This window comes from Triturus cristatus, chromosome 5_2, assembly GCF_964204655.1.
Source record: "Triturus cristatus chromosome 5_2, aTriCri1.1, whole genome shotgun sequence".
In the NCBI taxonomy this organism is placed as follows: Eukaryota; Metazoa; Chordata; class Amphibia; order Caudata; family Salamandridae; genus Triturus; species Triturus cristatus.
Genome location: NC_140588.1, coordinates 303,635,522 through 303,659,569, shown reverse-complemented (window position 1 = coordinate 303,659,569; position 24,048 = coordinate 303,635,522). Strand labels below are relative to the sequence as shown.

Below are 24,048 nucleotides of genomic sequence, written 5' to 3'. Positions count from 1 at the left end.
TATTTCCCTCCTCCCAGTGATCAGCAAAATCCTGGAGAGGCATGTTAACTCAGTGCTATCCGGGTTGCTAGAATCAAATAACTTGCTTCTCTCTTCACAGACGGGTTTCTGGCCCCTACATGGGATGGAGACAGCACTCCTAGCAGTGGCTGAAGAGTCCAGGAGGATCTTGGATCAGAGTGGCGTAGCGGCTATCATTCTCCTGGATCTCAGCGCCGCATTTGACACCGTCAACCATAACATCTTGACCCTCAGACTCGGGAGACTGGGAGTGTCAGGGGGTGTTATCACTTGGCTACAATCCTTCTTAGCCGACAGATCCTTTCAGGTCTTCGAAGGAGAAGCGGTGTCTAAGCGTATGGCCCTCAGCTGCGGTGTGCCTCAGGGATCCTCCCTGAGCCCCACGTTATTTAATATATACATGAGGCCCCTGGCTGAAATAGTCCAACCATTTGGTATAAAAATCGTTACATACGCCTATGATACACAACTTGTCATGGCCGTAAACAGCCCAGAAAATTCATCTGCAGGCTTAGGCCCTTGCTTAGAGGAGGTTGTCAAATGGATGGAGCTCTCAAGCTTAAAATTGAACGGAGACAAGACGGAGCTCATTCTCCCAGGCAACTCCCCAACTTTGAATACATGGTTACTGTGGCCAAATTGTTTTGGCCCTGCCCCACCACCAAAGAATCAGATTAAAAGTCTTGGCATGTGGCTGGATCGCTCCCTGACTTTTGGATACCAAACAGCAAAACTGTCTGCAACATGCTAAGGCATCATGAGGATGCTTCGGAAAGTGCTTCCTCTCCTCCCGTTCCTGGCAAGAAGGATAAATAATGGTCCAGGCTTTGATTCTCTCTCGCGTGGACTACGGAAATGAGCGCTATCTAGGAACTCCTAAGGCCACGACAACCAGACTACAGATCATTCAAAACTGTGCAGCCCGTTTACTCCTAGATTTCCCTTATCGGCAATCAGCCAAACCTGCATTGAAAATTATACACTGGCTGCCAATATTGGAGAATATCAAATTCAAAGAACTCTGTATTACCCATAAGTCTTTCAGGGGAAAGGAACCGGCGATCAATCTATGATCATCCCCTACCACCCTAACAGAAGCCTCTGCTCGGCAAACATGTTGCTCGCCACAGTGCCAAAAATAAAGAGAGCAAGAAGCGGCGGCTGCTCTTTCTCCTATAATGCGGCTAGGCTGTCGAATGCCCTTCCTACCCACATAAGTCACGAATCCAACCATCTGTCTTTTCGGAAATTACTTAAAACGTGGCTTTTCAAAGTCACTGTTCAGTAAAGGTGTTGTCTTGGTCTGCGTCTGCAAACATCGTTGGGATGCCTTAGGGTAGCTATGCACTCTATAAATGTTTCTTTGATTTTATTTCTTAGATGCACGTCTTAAATATATTCTTCAAAAACAAAAGGTCTTGACTTAGGCAGACCTGAATAGTTGTGTACTCGGCGTCTTCAAAGGCGCACTAATAGACTGGGAAATCTGTCTTCCCTGATTTCGAAACACTTTTCCACAAGTACAACAAACCAGATATCCGCTATAATCTTCTTTACACAGTAGATATATCATATCAGTGGCCATTGTAGTTTGCACTCTGTTTTCACCATTAACATGCAGTCTTCACAAACAATGGGCTGCAGAATGTCAAATCAACAAGTGTACTCACTAAAGAAACCACTGTGATGCCAGGTTATAAAAATATGGGGGATATTTTAAATCCTGTTTCATAGCTTCTCAATTGCTTGTTTCTAGCTACACTGAACATTAATGTGTACCTGAAATGCGTCCAATATTTTCATGATATTCTACCTACTCTGTGTAAATGTCTTTCTTGTATCATATGATATTGCAACAAATAAGTGTCTGCAACTGTTGTGGTGATGTTTTAGTTGTTCAGCCATGTTGCTTTGAATAATTATATTTCTAAAATGCATGTCATCAATCTAATTCACAAATACAATAAGTATTCTGTTGTGTATGTGCTTGCTAATGAATTGGTAACTGAATGGCGGGCTAACCTTATTTCAACCTGTTGTTCTTGCCTCTGTCTATATATCTGTTTAGATACAGCCCAGATATCGTTTTTCTCCAGGAAGTCATTCCTCCTTACCTTGCCTACCTGGAGAAGAGAGCAGTCAGCTACACCATCATTCCAGGTATGCACATACATCATGAACTGCCTTTTCTTTAATGGTCATTGTCATCAATTTTAATTTGGGTGGAGAGAATCTTGGAACAGAAATAAAGTGTACTGGAGTCTGACTTTTGTTTTTTTTTTAGTTAAAAAATAGTTTTGCTCTGGTATTAAAAGAAGTCCTACCAACTGTGTACCGCAAAATGTGATTTAACTCTCTTAGGCAGATGCAAAGTGACTTGATGGTTAAAGTGGGATGATAGAGCATACTTGATGTTTACCAAAACAGTTTGCATGATAAAATGGCTTGAATTTAACAGATACTTTGCATTCAGTCCTAGAGGATGTGGCCTAACGGCTAGAGTAGTTGACCTCGAAGCTGGGAAACCAGGTATGAGTCTCGGCAGGGACGCTCAACATCCTGTGATTCTGGGCAAATCACTTAATCTCCCCATGCCTACCAAAAGCTGAATGTGTCTGTCTGTAACGCAACTGGTGCTCATGTAAAGTGCTCTGATACCTTCGGGTCGAGTTCGTGCTATATAAAACAAACAAAAAAAAGTGTCCCAATATTTTAAGTCTCTACAATGGATATACCTTTCTTCCTTCTCTGTAAAGTGTGCCATCTGAGTATTGTGGGCATTTTCGCTCGCTGTGCCACATGCCTGCAGTATAGACTTGGTGTTAGCTGTGACTGACATAAATAACTAAAAGCATAATGATGATAAACTGTATTGCTTCTTAAAACTTGAATTAAGAAATTAATCTATAGTCTGTTTAGCTTCCTTTGTCTAAATGTGTTCACAGCCACCCACGTGTATTAGGTGTACATTACCTGGCTTTGGGAATGACAAATTAAGAAGACAGCAGCTGAATGGTAAAGAAACGTTTATTGACTGTCAGAGCAACAATCCTCTTCCTGGGTTAGAATCTCAAAAATCTTAAAAGTCCACATCTGCATAGATGTCTTTCCACAATTTGCCTATTTTTCTACATTTGTTTTGAAATCTACAGAATCCTGTCCTAAATTTACGTGAAAACCACAACTTTTGTAGCTTTCCCTGCACTTGTCTCTCAGCTCATGACAAATCAGTGGCGGAACACAGAAGTTTAAAGTGAATGAGCTACTGCAACTTTTTTCTCCCATTTTTAGGTCTCGGCTAGTGATGGCTGCGCTTGCGCAGTCTCGCTCGCGAGAGATAATGACTTGGGAGAAGAGGGGCTTGAACCCGCCCCTCTTCTCCCCTGTTCTCCATTGGCTGGCCTAGTAAATGCTGGCCAGCCATTGGAGAAGAGGTCCCGTCACTCCAATCATGCCCCGTCCTTTTCGGATCGGGGGGCGTGTTTTTTGCAGAAAGTCTCATTCTCTCCTCCAGCCAATGGCTGGAGGAGAGAAAAGACAAACACGCCCCCCAAACCGAAAATGCCGCTGCGTTTCTCCGAGGCATTTCTGCTTCGCCTCGGAGAAAGGCAGTTGTCTCTCTCTCTTTCTGTCATTTGTCTTCCTCTCCTTGACAGGCCCACAGGATCGTTCTACAGATGGTGAGCTTTGTGCAAACACATTCCGAGTCTTTGATCTCCAACAGCACGCAGTCTCGCTTTCCTCCGAGCCGCTGCGATGAGATCACCTCCTGCCCTGCTCCTCCCTCCCTCCCCCACCCACCCGAACTCTGCTGCCTCCCAGGCTCGGAACTAAAACCGTTCGTATTCACCCGACCCTTTAAAACCCTCTCCTCAGCCCAGATCGGGACATTCTCGTAGCTCACACCGGGCCAGTGCTTTTTGGGAAAGGCGGACCCCGGGGTATATGCAGGAGCTCATTTGTCTTCCTCTCCTTGACAGGCCCCACAGGACCGTTCTCTGTGCATTCTGCAATTGTAGCCTTAATTTTATAATGTAATGATAGGACTGCAATTCCCAGAGTGCACCGAAAAAACTGTTCTGAATGAGATATGCGCGCATGGACCTGAGAAAATCGAGAGATCTGCTGAGACGCCTTTGCATACCAGAAAATTTCGTTCCTCCGAATATTAAATGTCCCTCAGTACATAAATCGTTTCCGACGCGTTTGAAGTTAAAGAGAGCAGCCTCACACTAGGTTCTGGAAGGCACGAGCGCCCTCTACAGCCCCATTTTTACCGTGCAATTAATTAAAATGCTGTTTTCCTATCACTAAGAGCAAATTATTTGACTACATTGAGTACTTACCGGCCTGAGCAGCTGCTTATCTGCTGGGCAAAGTTGACGTTCTTGGGTGTTTTTATTATTTAAGAGCGATTTACGCCATTCTACAGTTGTCTCACAGCTCTACCCGAGAGTTTGAAAACTGTTGATACATCGCGATGAAACAGGAGCAGACTTTGCCATTAAGGAGAATGTAATCTTTTTAAAATAAGATTTGCGTTTTTATACAGCGCAGACAAGTCACTGTATATGTGAGAGAGGTGTACATATTGCATTTGCAATAAAAGCACTAAAATAGCAAAGTTGTGCAACTCAATATTTTTACATGACGATACGAAATTCCTCAGTACGCTTAACAATGCTGCTTGTAATGATTCCCAGCAGATGAGCTGTTCCTCCTGCGCTCTGTAGATTGAGATACAATGCCTGATATAATTTAGTTAGTAAGAATGTATCAGTGTCCTCAAGATAATAATATAAATATAATAGAAATATTTAATGGATCAACAGTCTATGGGTGGACTTACAGGAGTCTACAGTTTGGCCATTGGGTACCATTGGTTGGCATTATTGTCACTCTCAATTGTTTGCTTCTTATTCATTGGCTTTCCCCGTCCCAGCTCGTCCATCCTCTGTATGTCCCTCCTCTGGAGAATAGTCTCTTTACCATCTCCCTGATTGTCTGCCTTCTATCCATCCCGTACTCACTTTTAGGGAGCAATTTATTTTTCTTTTTTTAAGTACTGCTTGAGAGTGCATGTGTTTTCCAGCTTTCTCCTTGTCTCCCTATGTGCTCCCCTCAAATGCCCACCCTCTCACTTCGTGTTCCTCTCATGTGTACATTTCCGTACATTTCACCCTAATTTCCCTGTGATTCATATTGTTCCTGCCCCATATGCTTCTGCCCCACCCCCCATGTTGCTGTCACTTTTACATGTTGCTCGTTCTCTTGTGTGTGTGTCCCCCGTGCCCTCCATGTTTTGCTCTCCTTCCCCGCACCCTGTATTTTTCTCTCCAGGTGTGCATGCCACCCTGGCACCTGTATTGCTCTCTCCCTTTTCTGATGTTTTTTCCCTCCTTGCCCCACCCGCTCCCCCATTCGCTCCTCTGGTCTGTTGCCCTTCCATCCTGCTGTTTTTTTTACATGAGCTTTCTTGCTAAAATATTTTTAAATTGTTTTATTTACCAATCCAAATGTCGAACTCCATCCCCTGCCATTCCACTAGCAAGCATGCTTTCTGACTCACCCAAACACACACTTCACAGGGGAAACAGGGGCTCCGTACAAAAGCCAGTGCAGAGTGACCGATCCAATCCGGCACTTCCACCCCCATCCTCCATGCCACAGAGGGAGGGCGGGCTGGAGGGGCCGGTGGGAGCATGGAGGATGGGGGTGGAGGTACCGGAGGGAGGCATGAGGGGTGACAAATCGAAAGAAGAATGGCAAAGTAAATGAGTGTGGAAAGATTAGAGCAATACACACGTCGCACGGAGAATTCAGTGCTTGTGAGGCCTGCGTGTTCCACTTAGAGCGCCTCACTTCGGGGCAGACCCCCTCCCCCAACCAGGTGCGATCTCAGATCTTGCATGAGCCGGAGGCCATGTCTGCGCCATCACTGAGTGCCAGGCTCTCCCGGCTCAGACACAGGGCCTCTCTGCTGCGCTACCTGGCCTCTCTGTAAGTGTGCGTCTCTGCTCTCCTCAGACCCTACCCCAGACATGCCAACCCTCCCGATTCAGGCGGGAGACTACCGATTTCAAGGCAAGTCTCCCGATTCCTCGGGGTTTCAGCTGACAGGGCTTGGTAATGTGTAACGTGCTAATTCTTCCAGCAATAGTCAGAATGGCGATGCAGGGGCTCTAGAAGGGGTGAAAAACCAACAAAGCCCCATTAACAAGCGAATGGTCTTTTAAAGACCTGTGAAGTACTTGGGGGCAGCTGTGTGTGTGCCTGGGCTGCCACACAGGTGGGGGAGGGGGGAGGGTTGGTATATGCACTGCCAGCAACCTGCCAGGCCAGTGAGTGCAGAACACTTGCATAACCCTCTCTCTGCCTGCCATCGCGCTCCATGCTTCTGAAAGGTAAGAAAACAAGCATTTACAATGCAACGGTCTCGGCATTGTTAAAGTTACAGCTATTGGCATTGCTCGTGACAATGCCGTTTCTTTAAATGTTTTAAAAACAAAAAGATAAACAAAAATAATGTCATGAGCAATGCCAATAGCTCTTAACTTTACCAATGCCGAGACCATTGCATTGTAAATGCTTGTTTACATTTTTTTTCTATTAGAAACCTTTTTCATTATGAAATCCTTCCCCTATATCTCCTGATAAATTGGAATGCGTTTGGTGTTCTTTTCCACACCTATGGCCGCACGCATGCTTACTTGCGGTAGCTGTAGGTTTAGAAGTGTATTATTTGTAGGGAATCGCATTGTTTTTGAATACCCACAAAGTTGCACTTTCAGATAGATGTCGTCTGATCGGTTTGTACTCCTTGTCCTCTATCTCTTGTGGCATCCCCTGGGTTCATCACTGTTTCCTCTGTTTTTAGTATCTACATGAGAATGCAGGGCAGCTTATTACATCAATTGAAATTTCAGTTGTATATAAACGATTTTCCGTTGCATATCTGCTTGGATAGTCATGGAAGACAGAAAACAATCACAGTTTGTAAAATTCCCCTAATGTTTGGATGAAAGAGAACCATCTTCGCCTGAATGGCATAAAGACCAGTTTCCTCGTACCTGTAGGTGTGCCAGCCTTCACTTTCTATTCTCACTGGCCAGATGAACTAGGAGTAGTAAACAACTTGGGATGTAGCCAGTGCTTTAAATGGGAAAAAAATAAGTGCAGGTACTCATTAAAATGAGCTAGAGGTGTGGTGTGTGGGCGGGGCTAGGGGCGGGGCTATGAGCAAGACATGATGATACTTAACAACTTCTATTATAGTTGCAGCACACACCAAAACACATGATAAATGTGTTTATATAAACAAAGTAGGTTAACTCATTACACAAAATGAAAGAGAAATGCGATAATATGTTAACATTTCCTTTTTTTGCAATTGTTGCACCTTGTTAATGCCATACAGTTAGTTGCTGTTTGGCACGATACTATATATTTTTGAGCACATGAGTAAGAAGAAACTGAAAATACCCCCACTTTGATCCAAAGCTCTTATGGCACGAAGCAAATGAAGCAAATCATCACGACCCTCCCCAGAAGATCTCTTGTCTCTTCCATTCATCCTTTCATCCTACCATTTACCTGCTGATGTCCACCATTTAACCTTTACATTCTATTGTCTATTCAGACTTTCATCCATCATTCAGTTTTTCACCATTCTGTCTGTCCACCCTTCATATTAAAACCTATCCATCCATCTGTAAATCTATCCATTCATTATTTCACTCATCCATCTCTTTATCCACCCTTTCACTCATCCATCAATCCTTTCGCTCATCTATACATCAACCCTTTCACCCCTTTATACCATCCACCCTTTCATCCATCCTCCCTCCCTTTCATTCATCCATCCAATCTTTCACTTATCCACCCATCATCCGCCCTTTTATACAATCATCCACCCTCTTATACAATCATCCACCCTCTTTCACCCATCCATCCATCCATTCACTCATCCATCCATCTATACATCCACCCTTGCTCACTCATCCATCCACTCACTCACCCACCAACCCTTCCTACTACATTATTTATGAACCTTTGTCACCGAGCAATCATATATACACAAAGTGCCACCCATTTTCTTTAAAATACCTCCTGAGATTGTCTTGATTCTCTCTCTCTCTCTCTCACTTTTTTCTTACAAAAATCAGGCATACAAATGCAGGCAAACACACAAACCTAAGCAGACACACAAAAGACTCTGGTATGTTAAAAGCCATGTTATAGTCTTCACCATGGCTTTTTAAACTGCCACTGCCAGGGAACTGCCATGATTCCTGTGTTTGCGCAAATGTAGAGGATAGTGTGAATGTGGTTGACAGCACAGGGCCTGAATGGACCCCATAGCTGCCAAGTTTTCAGATTGCCATGTGTGACATTTTCATATTTTCATTGCAATTATGAGTGACATTTCAACGACCATGAGTGACACTTTCTCGCTAGCAAAATTAAGCAATGAAGACGAGGGAATCATATAAATATCAGAAATGACACCCATTTGAGTATAGCTGCTAATGCTTGATTGCTTATGTGTGACATTTTCATAGATTCAGTGGATTTACGAGAGTCAGGCAACAACTAGATGTGTAACACTTAGAGTGGCACTTTCTTGCGACCAAAATCATGGAATGAAGTCAATGGAAATAGACAAATATCACAAATCACACTCATTTGAGCAACAAGGAAGTCAAACTCAGCAGGTGCTTTTGAAGCTATTATTTAATTTCTAAAAAAAAATCAGCACCCTCCACCCCAACCTCCGCTTCAGGTGCGGCCAAACCACATGAAACAAAGATCTCTGACAAAAATAGCAACTCACTGAGCTATCCACATACAATACAGTACATCACAATATGCTTTTTTGAAGGAGGCATATTAACCCTCTACGCTACTTAATGGTGAGAGTGAAATCTGTCAGTAGAGAAAACTCTGACCTCTCTCCAGCGGGAACAATAATCACATGACTTATCTCGTACTATACAAGTCTGTGCTGGGAAAAGAAAGGCTGCTGCTTCATAGTGTCACTGTCAAGCAGGGATGTTAAACACTTTGAACTACTAATAAATCATCAAAACTGCTAGTTTAGACAAAAGGTAGCGCATTTTCAGCTCAGACAGACAACTCTAGTGTGCCCATTTGCAAGGCCCTATACTGTGCTGGAGCCCCCTAATCATTTTCGTAACAAACATTTTAAATGTCAGCAGCAGGAGATTATTAAATTAATATCTGATTGACCTGAATCTCTTTATAGCTCTCAGAACGATCCACCGAGAAGAGCTGCTGGCGGGGCACCACCGGGATCGCTAGCCTGTCTCTTCTTCAGAGAGTCAGGAAGGTAGGTGCCTCAGAGCAAAAAGCAGTTAGATAAGCGCTCCAGAGGCCTCTTTCGAACGCATTGTCTGGGCATTAACCCGCCGATCGAGAGAAAGTATGGAAAGTGTGAGAATCCGCCGCCCTTGCCCCTGATAACATTTCTCTGTTTAAAATATTACCCTGCACTGACTTTTCACTACCTGAAGTGCTGCGCTTTGAAAATCACACTCGCACACTAGCAGGTAAAATGAATCTCGACCATACTCTGTCAAGGACAGCGTGATAGTGAGCACCGGAGATTATTCAAACGAGCCCTGCTGAATAGCTCAGCTGGGGCTCAGATCGGGGCCACAGAAGCGGCGCCTTGCCTGCCGGAGACACGTCCCACTCCTGCTCACCAGCACAGCTAATGAGGCAACCTTTTCATGAGTACCGGTGCTCTCTAGGGCAGTAGAGAAGTGCCGGTACTCAGAGCGATAAATTTAAGAAGTGCCGGTACTCAGTACCAGTGAGTACCGGCCCATTTAAAGCACTGGATGTAGCTCAGTTCAAAGCTCTGCTTTACGCACCAAAGCACAACAAGTATACCAGCTCCTTAGACTAAGAAAAGATCCTCTCCTTCAGTTAAACAATTCCAAGTGCTTTGTGGTTGCCCGGTTGGATCACAATAACATAACCTATGGTGCTGCACCCAAGTCATATATCCTGAAACGCCAGAAAAGATCAAGAATTGGCAAAGCTACACAAGTGGGATACTGTTTTCACAGTAGAAGTATGGAATGCTGGGTGGTAGGAATTTGTGGATCCCCGCAACTGCTGGAACTTTCCTGCCCAGAACTGAGGGGAAAATGTGTGATTTTAGGCAAAATTTGAGGTTTGCAAGGCACTGTGGGGCGAAAACGTAGTGGGATCCATGCAATTCTCTCTAACCTAGACTCTTCTGGGTGTTTTGTTTTCAGAAATGTTTGGGTTTAGTAGGTTTCTCTAGTTGCCACCTGACTTTGTGCCCGAATATTGCAGCCATTCATAATGGTAAGTGATAGGAAATTGAGATTTACCCCCACTCTGCTAGCCCAGGTATAAAAACTACAGCCAAAAGAATAAAAATCTCCTCTCGCTTTCAAGGAGGATATTTTAGCCACTGTTGCGCCTGTTCTTGGGTAGTCACTGTAATACAAAACAATGGCCCCTAGACATATGAATGCAACAGTGCTACCAACCAAATGGCTATTTATTCCAAACAATAATCAAGTAATTGTTTCTTTTCCAAAGGATTGTATAATGGTGCTTGGTGCTCTCTCGTTGGTGATAGACACATGTGACAATAGTGATCAAAAGCGCATATCTATAAAGAAGAATAGCATGACCCATTCTTGGCTAATCAACGATATAGGCAAAGGTCCACTATTTCAGTCGACACTTCGAACCCTTAGGAGTTAACGGGATCATCTTCCGTACTCTAGATAAAACTGAGCCAGAGAATCATGCTGAAATAAAGAAAAGTTAGAGATAGTAAGGAATCAAGAAGTAGCGTATAAGGTACAAAAGCATATATAGAAAGGTACTCACAGTAAAAATAGGCCTTGCACAAGACTTAAAGAATATAGAAAAGGGGGAGACATGAACCTCATGCAAAATCATAATAGATTACCAAAATCGAAAATAAACATTGCTTACCTCATGGGGTAATGCAAAAGTTAGCAGTCCTTAGGGCGTGATATGTGTGATTAAGAAGAGGGAACTAATGAGAAGTGAGAAAAATATATTACAAGACCAAAATTGGGAAATCCAAGAGAGCCCTAATCACCGGAGTATAATGATCTAAAACTCCGGGATGAGGACACCGGGAGCCAAATCCCCAAGCCAAGGGAGACAGTGCTCCACAGCCTGGTGGGTAGCATGAGTCTATCCCTGCAAAAGCTGTCCCAAAGGAGGAGCGAATGAGAGAAAATCGGGTGTAGTGCGATGAAAACAGTGTTCCGACGGCGAAGTGAATTGTGAGTGGAAAAGAAAGCGACTACTTGTTAGTTCCACATTTATGCCAGCGGTGCGAAAATGAAAGTACACCAAAAATGGGTGGTGTCTAGTGTAAGGAAGTGGCTCTGTATATACTGCACCAAAGCAAGGTTCATTCAGTGTGTACAGAGTCCAACAGTCCCCAGAGATTTGGCAAAGTTTAAAGTTAGATATAACCTTTTACTCTCTAAAGTGGTAGCTTGGTTCAGCAGTAAGGCAGTATCAGAGGAGGACAGTGTAAAGCATTTGTTGTTCACACTCAGTCAGCAAATGGTCTCACACACTCAAGAACTGAACTCTAGGCCAATTGTTTTGTATGTAAAAATATATTGTTGTTTTTTTTTAGAACCACAAGTAGGTATAAAAAATACTATAGATGAATACTTTCAATAAGCAATAGACTTTTCAATACAATAGATACAGTTGTTGCAATATGCAACACAATCCTAACACAATAATAACATTGAGCTCAATGGGAATTTTAAGTAATTGCAATATCAATTACTTTACGTATGTTTTTCTTACTCGGGGCTGGATCCTGGATTCAGCCCTGGTGCATCTCCTGACAACAGTTGAAAGAAATCGTTTATAGTAAACAGGCGATTTTTGAGGAATATTTGTAAGTTGCAAAAATCGACACTTTTCTGGTGAAAACCAGGCAATGTTATCCTATGGGGGAAAATCAGGTTATCTGAAAATCACAGTTGTAATTACTTTTTAGGGTCAGTGCTGAGCACCAAGATCCAGCACTGGGATCTCTCCTGGTAACAGGTGAGTAATTTCGTTTTCGTTGATCGGATGATTTATAGTGAATATTTCAGTTTCAAAACTCGACACTTAGAAGAATTTCCAAGTGAAAACCAGTCAATGTTACCCTATGGAGAAAATGTGAGATATCGGCTTTCAGGTAAGTACTCGACTGGCAGAGTTAAGGTTTGGGGTTAGACTCCGGAGTCTCTCAGGTTCAGGTAGGTACAGTAGTTACACCCTCAGCGGCACAGAGGCAGCCGGGTGCAGAGAGAGTAGGCCCAATGTTAGCCTATGGCGGGTAGGGGGCCTGTGCTTGGTGGCTGCTAGCAGGCAGGCCACGCGGTGCTGGGAGCGGAGCTCCTGGTCACTTACACAGGGCAAGTCAGGAAGTAGGATAGAACAGATGCTGCACTTCCAGGGGCACTCGGGCAGCTGGGTGCAGGGTGCTTTTCGACCTTCGGGCGCCCAATGGATTTCAATGGGAAAGCTGCGAGACGAACAAAGGCTGCAGGCTCGGGGACGGAGATTTTTCAGGTGCGACCACCACTTCGAGAGGTAAGTTGTGAAGCTGTAGGTTAGGTAGGCACCCAGGAGTTGGGCACAGTGGGCCGCAGGGCGCCGAGTGCAGGAGTGTCTTTTGGCGTCGGGAAATCTTACCCTCTGCTGGTCGCGGTTGGGGGGGGTCCCTGGAGTTGAGGCTGCAGGCGACGTCAGGAGCGTCAAGGAGGGTCCTTGGGTGCTGCATTCTTGGTCACAGTCGCCGGGGGGACATCCTCGTGGTCTTTGTTCACTCAGGCACAGGCCAGGCTCGACGGGTGCAGAGTGTGCTGGATTCGCGGTTCCTGGCTGGCACCAGGGGTTGTTGCTGTTTGAGCAGAACCACTGCTCGTGGGAGTCCCAGTCTGTAGATGAGCAAGGCAGCCAGGTCCTTTGGGGTTTTTGAGGTTGCTGACCACTGGAGACGCCGGGGTTTAGCAGGAGCAGGTTCGAGGGTCGACAGGCCGGTAGGGCTGGGGCCAAGTCAGTTGGTGTCGTCCTCTTGTTAGCAGCTGCACGGCAGGTCTTCTTTCTTCTTGTTCTTCTTTGTAGTTTCAGGATCTGAGGAAGGAAGATTCAGGGTGCCCCTAAATACCAAATTTAGGGGCGTTACAGGTAGGTAAAGGGCAGGGACCAATGGTCCCTTCCCTGGGGTGGGTACACCCCCTATTCTGCCACTCTCCAGTGGGAGGGGGCAGGAGCCGGTCCCTGGTTGGCTGGGTCACCCCATCCTCAAGATGGCGGGGACTCGAGGTTGTGCTTCACCTCTCCTCCCCTACCTTAGGGGTGGAGTTGGCAGAGATGGGGACACCTCTCCCTCACTTGTTTTTCCCGCCAGTTCTCCCTCTCAAAGTGGGGGGTAGAACCAGTGGGGACCAGTTTCTGAAAGCACCAAATGGTCTTGAGAGGCTCACAAAGGCGGCATGCCTTTGAAGCTTCTCCTTCGTGAACCCTGCCCATCCTGGGGGAGGAGGCTTGGCACCTCGTCCCAGGATGTGCATTGTTTCAGGCCCCAGAGAGCAGCAGGCTCTCGACCCAGGGGTCCAGAAACATGTCTGGTGGAGGGAGCCTAAGCAGCCGTTCAGTCAGGTTACTGGTAGTTGGTCGTTTTTCAGGGGGCATCTCTAAGATGCCTTCTGTGGTGCATTTTACATTAAATCCCACACGAGCATCAGTGTGGGTTTAATGTGCTGAGAAGTTTGATACCAAACTTCCCTGTCTTCAGTGTAGCCATTATGGTGCTGTGGAATTCGTAATGGCAACCTCCCAGCACCACATACTCTTAATGGCAGAACTGCACTTACAGGGCCAAGGAATGGACCTGGGTACTGTAGGGGTACAGGGCTCATGTACCTGTACCCTCACCACTGGCATAGGGCACCCAGCTAGAGCGGTGACTGATGTATGCCAGGGCAGTGGTTTGTGGGCATGGCACACAGGGATGTGTGCCATGTCGACTCTTTGTTTGGTTCTGCACCTAAACATCCAGCCTGCAAAGGCAGTGTGTGTGTGTCAGGGTACAGGGCCTCTAAGGGTGGCACAATAAGTGCTGCAGTCCTTAGGGACCTTATCTGGTCACAGTGCCCTGGGTACCTATGGTACCATTTACCATGGGCTGACATGCGGCCAGAGATGCCAATTGGGTTTTGTTTTGGGGAAAGAACACAGGCCCTGGGGTCCTGATTGGCAGGGCCCCAGAGCACATCAAGTCAAAGAGCATCAGTAGTCTGGCAACAAAAAAAAGGGGGAGGGGGGTTTACTGCAACAGAAACCCACTTTTTCACACCTAGGATGTGTGAATAACAGGGCAGTAGAGAGAAATAGAGTTCACAGAGGTCCTGAATGGAGCAGCCATATTGGAGTAGTCGAGAGTTCTAGACCAAGCTTAGGGAGAGAACTGCTGCTCCACCCAGTATATCAGAACTACAAACAGAAAAGTGATTATTGTAAATTTCCTAGGGAATACAAAGGTGTAAAAATAATGAAGGAAAGCGTACACTAGTTGGCCTCACACTGAAGCCAGCATTGTGAAAATGGGACAAACAAATGGGCAAATAAAGAGGAGGTAGTTACCTTTCTAATGACGCCTCTCCTATCAAAAGTGTTGCTTTCCACTTTTTACTTTCAATTTCAACTTAATTACGTGAGCCTTCCCGGAGTGCTTATTTTCATTGCAAAAAAAAAAAGTGTTGGGCTTCTGGTCAAGCTATTCCCCAGTTGCCCCACCCTTAAAGTGAAAAAAGGTAATCCCTGGGGTGTCAGCACCAATTAGATTACCTACCCTGGGTGCTTTGATATGACCTAAACCAACAGCACCTACCTGGGAGCACTGTTGATCTTAACGATATTCCTTTAAAGTAAACATTAAAGAAGGATCCCACTTTCAACCATGGCAGACACATTTTGGGAAGAAATTTAGTATTGAAATCCACATTGCTTGCTTTTGTATCTTTGTTATGGAAATATAGAGACCTTGAAGAGTGCTACGTGTCACGCAGGCCTAAAGAAATCTACTCGCCATCTCGCTATGGTGAGCCAGATTTTATCAGAGCAAGCTATCTTTTGGGCCTGCAGGTCCTGTCTGGCGAGACAGCTGGAGCTGGCAAAAAGCATGTGTTCTGTTCAGTCAGACAGGGAATGAGCAATAAAGATGCCTTTAAATCTTGTTTTTATCTGGTCACATTTTCAGTGCATTCAAAAACAGACCTCAAATGACAGCTTATGTCTTCTTACAAATCGCTGCTTATTTTATCCTGGAGAATGATGTTTACTTTTCTTCCTCTGACTGCAAAGTTAGAGAATTTTGTGAAGTGAACTGTCTGACAAGGAAGTGTGAAATGAAAGGCTACATGATGTCAGTTACTTTCTAACACACAACATTTAAATAGCTTGTAAATGAACTCTGCGGATATGTAATCAACAGCAGTTAGCAATGCACATTTTTTGGTAATTTTGAAGTGTGATGGAAACAAAGATTTTGATAGGATCAAAACATATCGCAACACTTGCATGGTGATTTGCAAATGATAAATATTTGCGGAAACCCGATTTTCACACATTATCGTTTATAAACTATGTAAATTATCAGTAAAACAGCACGTCAGTGGGACAGTCTGTGGCCATTTCAATGGAAAATGTGCTGTCGGTAAATGACAGTGACTACCACATCATGCTTTACTAATATATTTATTAAAAGTGAGTGTTTTTAAACTTGAACTGAGCCCACCTGCCCTAACCCTGATGACAATGAAATTGGTGATATAAGAGACGAGTCACAGGTCATGTGTACCCTATATGTGGGCTAGATTCTTATTACATATGGATCAAAAGCTTAGTCTGTCAAATAAAACAAAATAATTTTTTGTACTGCAGATATGCAGAACTCACATTTTTGAAGGTGCTCTCATGTGTGATAATGAAGAAAAAGGCAATTACAAAGTAAAATATTTGCCTTTGATGACCTGTTTATGGGTCAAGCGTATTACATTTAAGCTGAGTAGATTATTCAAGTAACCAGATTTGCAGGTTTGGTAACATTTTTATGATTTTTGAGGCTTGTCACAAATTTGTTTTTAAGTGAGGACTGAGTTCATCGGCAGTGTCTGTGGAACGTCTTGTATTGGCAAATGCAAGAGCAGTGGTTCTTTATATGTGGTCCATGAAGCCTACTCAGAGGGCACTTGACAACTTAGAACATTAAATAATATTAACAAATTAATAAAGTGTATATAAAGAAGCAAAATGTACAGTTGAATATTTTAAAACGCGCTGTAAATATGAAGGAATTTGAAATTGTAAGTTAAAAATTAAGGTAGTATCCTCAGATTGAGTCATGGAAGTAGTACACATGCGTCAAACAGAATATAGTATAGATGAGGGGCCTCAATTTAATATAGAAAAGCTCCAACCTTCCCATTCAAATTCAGATTTTTTTAAAATATTTGTTTGTGAACTAAATTAAATATGCAATGGTTTGTTTATTTGTTTTGGTGAATGCTTGTTTCTTTATTTTAATATATTGTTTGCGGTTCAAATTATTGAAAATACTTAGTCCGGTGTACTTGGCTTCCAGTAATTACTCAGTGTGGTCGCTGGATTCCAATAATGATTCATTGGGGGTCCTTGGGTTCCAGTAATGATTCAGTGGGGGTGCACATAAGTAAAAAAAGGTTAACAAGCACTGTGCTAGAGCATCACCACAGATGCTGATTTCAAAGAAGTATACTAAAGGAACTTATTTGCCTGTCACTGCTTCCCCTTCTGACACCAAGGCACAACTGAAGGGGCAAAATACCGTCACTCACAGTGAAGTTAGCCAAAGACTGAAGTGAGCTGACCCATTACCCCCGTTGTACACCTTAGAGAGTGGAAAGAACTGTTAATGGTACAACAGACCAAAGGCTTAAGAGTGCTGGCTGAAAGTCCTAATAACTATGTATATAATTTACATCATTTTAGTAAAACAAAAGGTCTTGGCTAATGCTAGATGTTAGAAATTGGGCTTCTGGTTGGCAAAAATATGTACCCTGTCCATGCAGAAACCACAATCCTAGTCAAACTAAGCTAGATATACACTAAAAGATAACCTATGCTCACCCACTAGTAGGTTGGCACAGAGCAGTCAGGTTTATGTAAAGAGGTAATGTGTAAAGGTTTTGTGCAACACACACTCACAATAACACAATGAATACACAACAAAAAGACTCCACACAGGTTTGTAAAAATAGATTATTATGTTATAAACAAAACAAGAATAAAACTACGACAATCCAATATATAGAAGTTGAGATATTGAATTTTAGAAGAATACATGCCGCAAAGAACTTAGAAGCAAGTAGCGCTAAAAAGGCTACTTTAGGTTGCACTGAACCGAGAGCAAAGTCAAAGTTTGGGCTGACCTCATGGATGCCCTGGCCGGCTACAGGGCCCAGTGAACAAAGTCCCTTTCCTGGTCACAAACAGCGCGATGCGTCAATCATCGCCACTCAGTGAAGGCAGTGAAGGCAATGTGTCAGTTCTGAAGGCGGGTGCTGGAGTTGAGGGGCGTTGGGTGATGCGCCTGATTCTGTTACGCAGTCAAATAGGATGCATCGATCTCACCAACCTGCAGTGGCGATGCGTTGTCCGATGCGCCAATCTCCGGAAGCAAAGAGCTGGTTTGGATGCGATGCGCCAATTTTCCTTCCGCAACCGGGTTGATGTGCCGGTTCTGGTACAGGCAGACAGAAGATGTGGAAAAATATGTGTTGCAAGTATCTGGGCCACTTCCAGTGAGCCAGGCATAGGGATAGAGACTTTGATTTCCCTGAGTGTCAAGCAACAGGATGCAAGCCAATAAGCCCTTCAAGATCTCTTTGAGTAAAGGCAGAGTTCAGCTCTCCTTCAGCTGAGTCAGAGAGCAGCAGGCAATATGGCAACACAAGAGAAAAGTAGGCCTTCCAATTCTGCAGTCTAAAGATTAGTTCTTTAAGCAGCACAGCAGTCCTTCTGACTGAAGTTCAGATCAAAATCCAGAAGTGACTGATTTTAGGGGGGTCAGAGACCCAGTGCTTATACCCAAAAGTGCTTTTGATGTGGGGGTGACTTCTTTTTTTTATATATTTTTTTTTCCATATATTTTTATTGACAACACAAATAATACAAAAACCGAAGATTAGCTGATAATAATAACATATACATTTGATATCAGGTAGGCCATACACATAAACAAATAAAGGCGTAAAAAGGAAAAGGGTTTAAGAAAAGTTCCCCAAATTTTATCAAATTTTTTCATAGATTTCAATCCCCTCGTTTTGGCAATAGCACGCTCCATAGTGTAAATTTAATTAATCAAAAACCACCATTCCAAAATATGTGGGGGTTTCTGGGAGATCCATGCCCTAGCAATGGTCAATCGAGCACAAGAAAATAGTACTGTTAATGAATCTCTGTGTGGGCAATTTATAGATTGTACGTCTAATAATACAGATAAAGGCGAGAGAGAACCAAATATGATTTGTTTTTGCGATAAGATATTTTCAAATCCGGTCCAGAACTCGTGCAAGGCTGGACATGAAAAAAATGTATGAGTAATATCAGCCGCCACTAGATCACATTTGGGGCACTTAGAGCGTGGACTTGATGAAGAGTTTTGAGACCAATTAGAAATTCTGAACGGGGTATAATATAAAAAGCAGATGGTTTTGTATAACTGAATCCTCAGACTCGAAGATTGTACCACTTTGTTGATATTGCAAAGTGACGCCGAGATTTTAGTAGCGGTAATATTAGTCACTAGTCTAGATGTCCATTTCAGAGCAATTTTTGGACAGTTGTCCTCTTTGAAATTATTTAAACATTTGTACCCCTTGCTGATTAATGATTTCTGATTCTCCGAGTAGAAGCACGTCCATAAATCTGAGTCCGAAATTTGAATGATTTTCATCTTGCAAATCAAATAGTCTCTAATTTGCATATATTTAAATCGCATAGATTCAGTTAAATTGAAGAGAAATTTAAGTGTTGTAAAATTTAAAAATCCCTGATTTCCATAAAGGTCCCCCAAAAACTTAATTCCCAGATTGGCCCAGACGGTCCCAAGTCCGTCATTAAATATTCCTGGTAGCCCAGGATTGCCCCACAAAGAAAGCTTTGAGTGAAAAAAAGAAGTCTTACATGTAATTAATAAAGATTTCCAAATAGCAACTGTCTCTCTCGCAGTCTTAAACTTAACCCTCTTGAAATAATTAGGGTCATTTACTCTTGTAAGAAATCGATTAGAATCATTGCCTAACATAAATTGGTGGTAATAGTATTGACTATTAGGGTTGAATAAACTACGAAGACGGCCAAGAAAGGTTGCCAGAAAATATAATTTGAAATCAGGGAAGTTTAAGCCGCCTTTGTCGGTTGGTAATTTAAGCAGAGCAAGCGATCTTCTAGCTTTCTTGTACCCCCAGATATAGCTGCTTAAAATCCCGTCTAGTTTCTTAAAGAAAGAATTATTAACACGTAGGTGTATAGACCTAAATAAATACAAAAATGTTGGCAGAATCTTCATTTTAATTAAGTTAATCCGGCCTATAAGACTTACAGGTATTTTATGCCATTTTTTAAATAGGCCAGCTATTTCTTTCAGTAAGGCATCATAGTTGAGGGTGTTTATGTCGCTTATTTTAGCTGATATCTTAACACCTAAATATTTCGCCACCCGACAAGTACCTTGGACAAAAGTCAATGGTTTGTAGTTTAATATGACCTGTGTTTTACTTAAATTTAATTTGTATCCTGAAATTAATCCAAAAGCATTAGATTCCTCAATTATCGTTATAAGAGCTTTTTCTACATCAGTGGAGTATATGGCAATATCATCGGCGTAGGCAGTGATTTTCAAAGAATTAGAGCCGGATTCCAGTGGGATAATATGAGGTTGAGTTAGTAATGAATTTATAAACGGTTCCATGGAAAGTACGAAGAGCAGGGGTGAAAGCGGGCACCCCTGCCGCGTACCCCTAAGTATTTTAAAGCCTGGGGAGATCATGCCTGCATAACGAATTTTAGCAGTTGGGGAATCATATAGGGCCTGTATCCATCTTAGATATTGACCATTGAAGCCGTACGCCCTCATTACGGCCCAGAGGTAATCCCACCCGACTCGGTCGAATGCCTTTTCAGCATCTAAAAGTATCATGCCGAGTCGGGTGGAATTAACTGCTGCTTCGTCAAAAGCGGTAATTGCCATATTAACATGGGCTGTAGTGTCCCGGCCGGTAATAAATCCATGTTGTTGTGGATTGACCAGCTCCGGCATATAGGGAGCCAATCGAAGTGCAAGAATTTTGGAAAATATTTTAGCGTCTACGTTGATTAATGAAATAGGCCTGTAGGAGCCACATTCCTCAGCAGGTTTGTTTTTTTAAGGAAAAAGACTATTTTAGCAGAATTCCAAGAGTTTGGAGCCTTTCCTGTTTGACCAATCGAGTTAATTACAGAGCAGAAAAGGGGAAGTATTTCATCCATACAAATTTTATAAAATTCTATAGGAAGTGTGTCTTCTCCTGCAGCTTTGCCGGACGGGAGAGAAGTAATAGCCGTTCTGATTTCGGTAGTGGTGACCTTCTCCCCTAATTGCCTGTTATGTTCAATTTCTATATTATTGGTAACATTGTTTCCGAGGTATGCTTGAATATTATGTAAGGTAGGGTTGTGTTCCGGAGTATATAAATGACTATAATATTTAACAAATTGTTCAATTATATCTGTAGTTTGATCATAAATCATATTATTGGGTCCCTTGATAAATTTAATTATTGTATTGGCTTTGTCATCCGCGATTTTATAAGCCAGGATCTTACCGATTTTATCGCCACTCTCATATTGAGAGATTTTAAATTTATGTAATTTTACACTGGTTCGTTCTCTAAGAATATTTTTAGTAGCAGATCGAAGACTGATTAACTCTAGTCCTAGTTTATCCGCATCTGATGAGTCTTGTATAAGAGCGTCTGCTAGCTGATTTTCTAGCAGCTGGATTTTGGTAATAATAGTCTTATCCTCTTTACGAAGTTTGGAGTTTTGTGTGAAGATAAATTGTTGAGTAAACCCTCTTATACTGGCCTTACACGCGTTCCATACATAAATTGGAGAGGTAGAGTGAAAATTTATATCAATAAATTCAGAGATATGTTCTTTAAGTTGTAGTATAAATTCTGAATCTGAAAAAAGATATCTGGGGAATGAAAATGATCTTGTATCTTGTCTTCTTGTAGCTGTATTAAAAATAAAAAGAATGGGATTGTGGTCAGAGGTAAGTCTAGGGCAGATATCGATAGTACTAGATTCTAAAATCTTATCAGAGGCCCAAATCATGTCTATGCGGGAGCATAGTTTATGAGATGCGGAATAGTACGTGTAGCCTGGGATTTTAGGATGAAGAATTCGCCAAGCGTCTTTTAGGTTATGTAGACGGCCTAGTTCCAGAATGGACGCACGTATCTTCCGCATACGTTGAAACCCCCTGTGTTTAGTAGTATCTATATCATAATCAATTATACAATTGAAATCGCCCCCGATTAAGAGTTCTCCTTCCCATTGCAATAGTTCAATGTTTAACCAATCAAAAATATAAGGGTCGTCAATATTAGGTCCATATACAGAGCATATAACATATTTACAGTTTTCCAGATCAGCTTGGATGATTATCCATCGACCCCTTTTGTCTACAGCAGTTTTAATAACATTTAGTTTCAGTTGTCTTTGTTTTAAAATGGCGACCCCTCTAATAGTGGCATTTAGAGTTGTACAAGCAATAACCTCATAGCCTAATAGCCTTAACAAGTTCCTATCTTTGTAACTAATATGTGTCTCAGTGAGTAAAACTAAATGGGGATTATACAGTTTAAGCTCTTCTTGTACTAACCGTCTTTTATTCTTGCAATTGAGGCCAGCGACATTCCATACTAAGAAACTGAGTCTAAGCATTTCAGAAGTGTTGGAAAGTCAGCTACTCTAATAAGGACTATCATATATATCAGCTTTTCTTTTTTATTATTTTCAGTAAATATTACTATTGTGTTGTCATTTTTATCATTATTGACTACCACCCGTGAACCCTTGCTCCAAACCCACCCCAACCTGGACCTTCCCCCAGAACCCCTGGGGGAGAGCACCCCCTTGTTCATGCTGCCGTTTTTGGGGCAGCCTGACTGAGAGGCAGCAGCGGATAACTCCCTCTGACCCTCTAGTCCCCCCCCACTCCGTCCCAAAAAAAAGTACAGTACATGTGCAAATGCAAATACAGATACAAATACAGATACAGCTAGAAAGATTAAAGAGCCTAAGAAGAACCACATAAGAAAAATATCACATCGCATAATTAACTCCCATATTAGTGACCCAGCTCTTATACACAATTTGCCTAGACAAAATGCTAAGTGTAGTGAGCAATCTACTAAAGCCCTAAAGTAAATAATTATGAATATCAGAGATTTATCGGAGGTTCTTAGCCAAATTTCGATAGTGCGGTCTCAGCTTCCTTAACATCAGTAAAAATGTATGTATGACCGCCTTTCATTACTTTTAACCGGGCAGGTTCCTGCAGGAATACCTGTCCACCCAAAGATTTAAAAGGGTCGATTAATTGTCGCAGCTTCCAACGTTTATCCATAGTGACTTTGCTCAAGTCAGATCTAACAAAAAACGTGACATTATCAACTTTCATAGGGGAGTGAGGCTTGGCCTTAGAGGAAACCGCTTGCCGTAATAGATAATTGCCAAAGTAAATCAAGAAAGGCCGTGGAAATGTACTCTCTTTATTTCTCTGAGCCAGAGGTAACCTGTGGACCCTTTGTAGCTGGGAATCCCAGTCCCAGTCTGATAAGTCTGGAAAAGCTCTCCGAAAAAGGTTCACCATATAGGCCTGCGGATCAGATCCTTCTGAGCCTTCTGCTATACCAAAAAGTCGGAGATTCTGCCTTCTTTGACGATTCCCCATGTCTTCGAGTTTGTTCTGGAGACTTAATATCTGCGTATCATGCATGTTGGCTGGTTAAAGTCTCAGCCCGGGCGGATGTTTCCTCAATGCCAGCAACCCTTTGTTGTAACTCCGTCACTTCTTGAGTAATTATGCCAAATTTGTTGGTGGCTTCTACTAAAGACCTCTGTATTTGACAGTTATCCTCTCTAAGCTGCAAGAAGTGTTGTTGTGCCTCATTTCTATGATCGGTCAAATTTTTTAAGATCTGATCAAAGGAGGAAGGGTTACATTCTGCACTCCCAGTGTAGTCTTGGGCAAGCAAAACAATTGAGGCGCTTGCAGGAGTTGAAGGCGTTCGTTGGAAATCCAGATCAGTAGTTGTTACTGCAGTAGAGACAATAGAAACCTGAGAATCAGATGAGAGAATGCCTGCAGCAGCAGATGAAACAGTTGAGGCAGGTTGGATTATGTTATCTCCAGTTGTAGCAGGGCATTCCTTTAGGTGCTCTTCTTCTTCAGCGGGATTAGTGCCTGAGAGCCGTAAGGCCATATTCTTAACCCCTCCTTTAGCTTGTATCCACCTACGCAAAGGACTTTCATCAGTAATGGCTTTACCCCGTGGCTTCAAAACCGAACCTGAAGCGGACAAAATGGAGGCATTGAAAATCTTCCCTTTCTTTATTTTATGTTTCACTTTTGATTTTCCCTTTTTGGGGCCGGAGTGTCGTATAGGAGGACTAGACGTATCTTCCTCTTCTTCCTCAGCTGAGTCTTCATAATCATCGATAAGGCAGTCTTGAGTTTCCTTGCGATTCATTTCATCTTCAGTTGATATAGTTTGCACGCCCGTGGTAGGGGATGTCAGTGTATCCGAGCTCATTTCTGTATATACACAGGTCGGGCGGGCCCTTTGTGAACATTCAGGAGGTTTCAGGGTGTCAGCC

At 42.9% G+C, this 24,048-nt stretch overlaps 1 protein-coding gene across 2 annotated transcripts in view; it reads left to right on the top strand.

Moving 5' to 3' along the window:
- Positions 1–24,048, top strand: part of LOC146822906 (tyrosyl-DNA phosphodiesterase 2-like) — a 157,861-nt gene that overhangs the window by 62,385 nt on the left and 71,428 nt on the right. For both annotated transcript variants that reach the window (XM_085607060.1, XM_085607061.1), the window contains exon 4: positions 2,090–2,181. In XM_085607060.1, the coding sequence (XP_085463186.1) occupies positions 2,090–2,181 (92 nt within the window). The remainder of the gene's footprint in view (positions 1–2,089; positions 2,182–24,048) is intronic.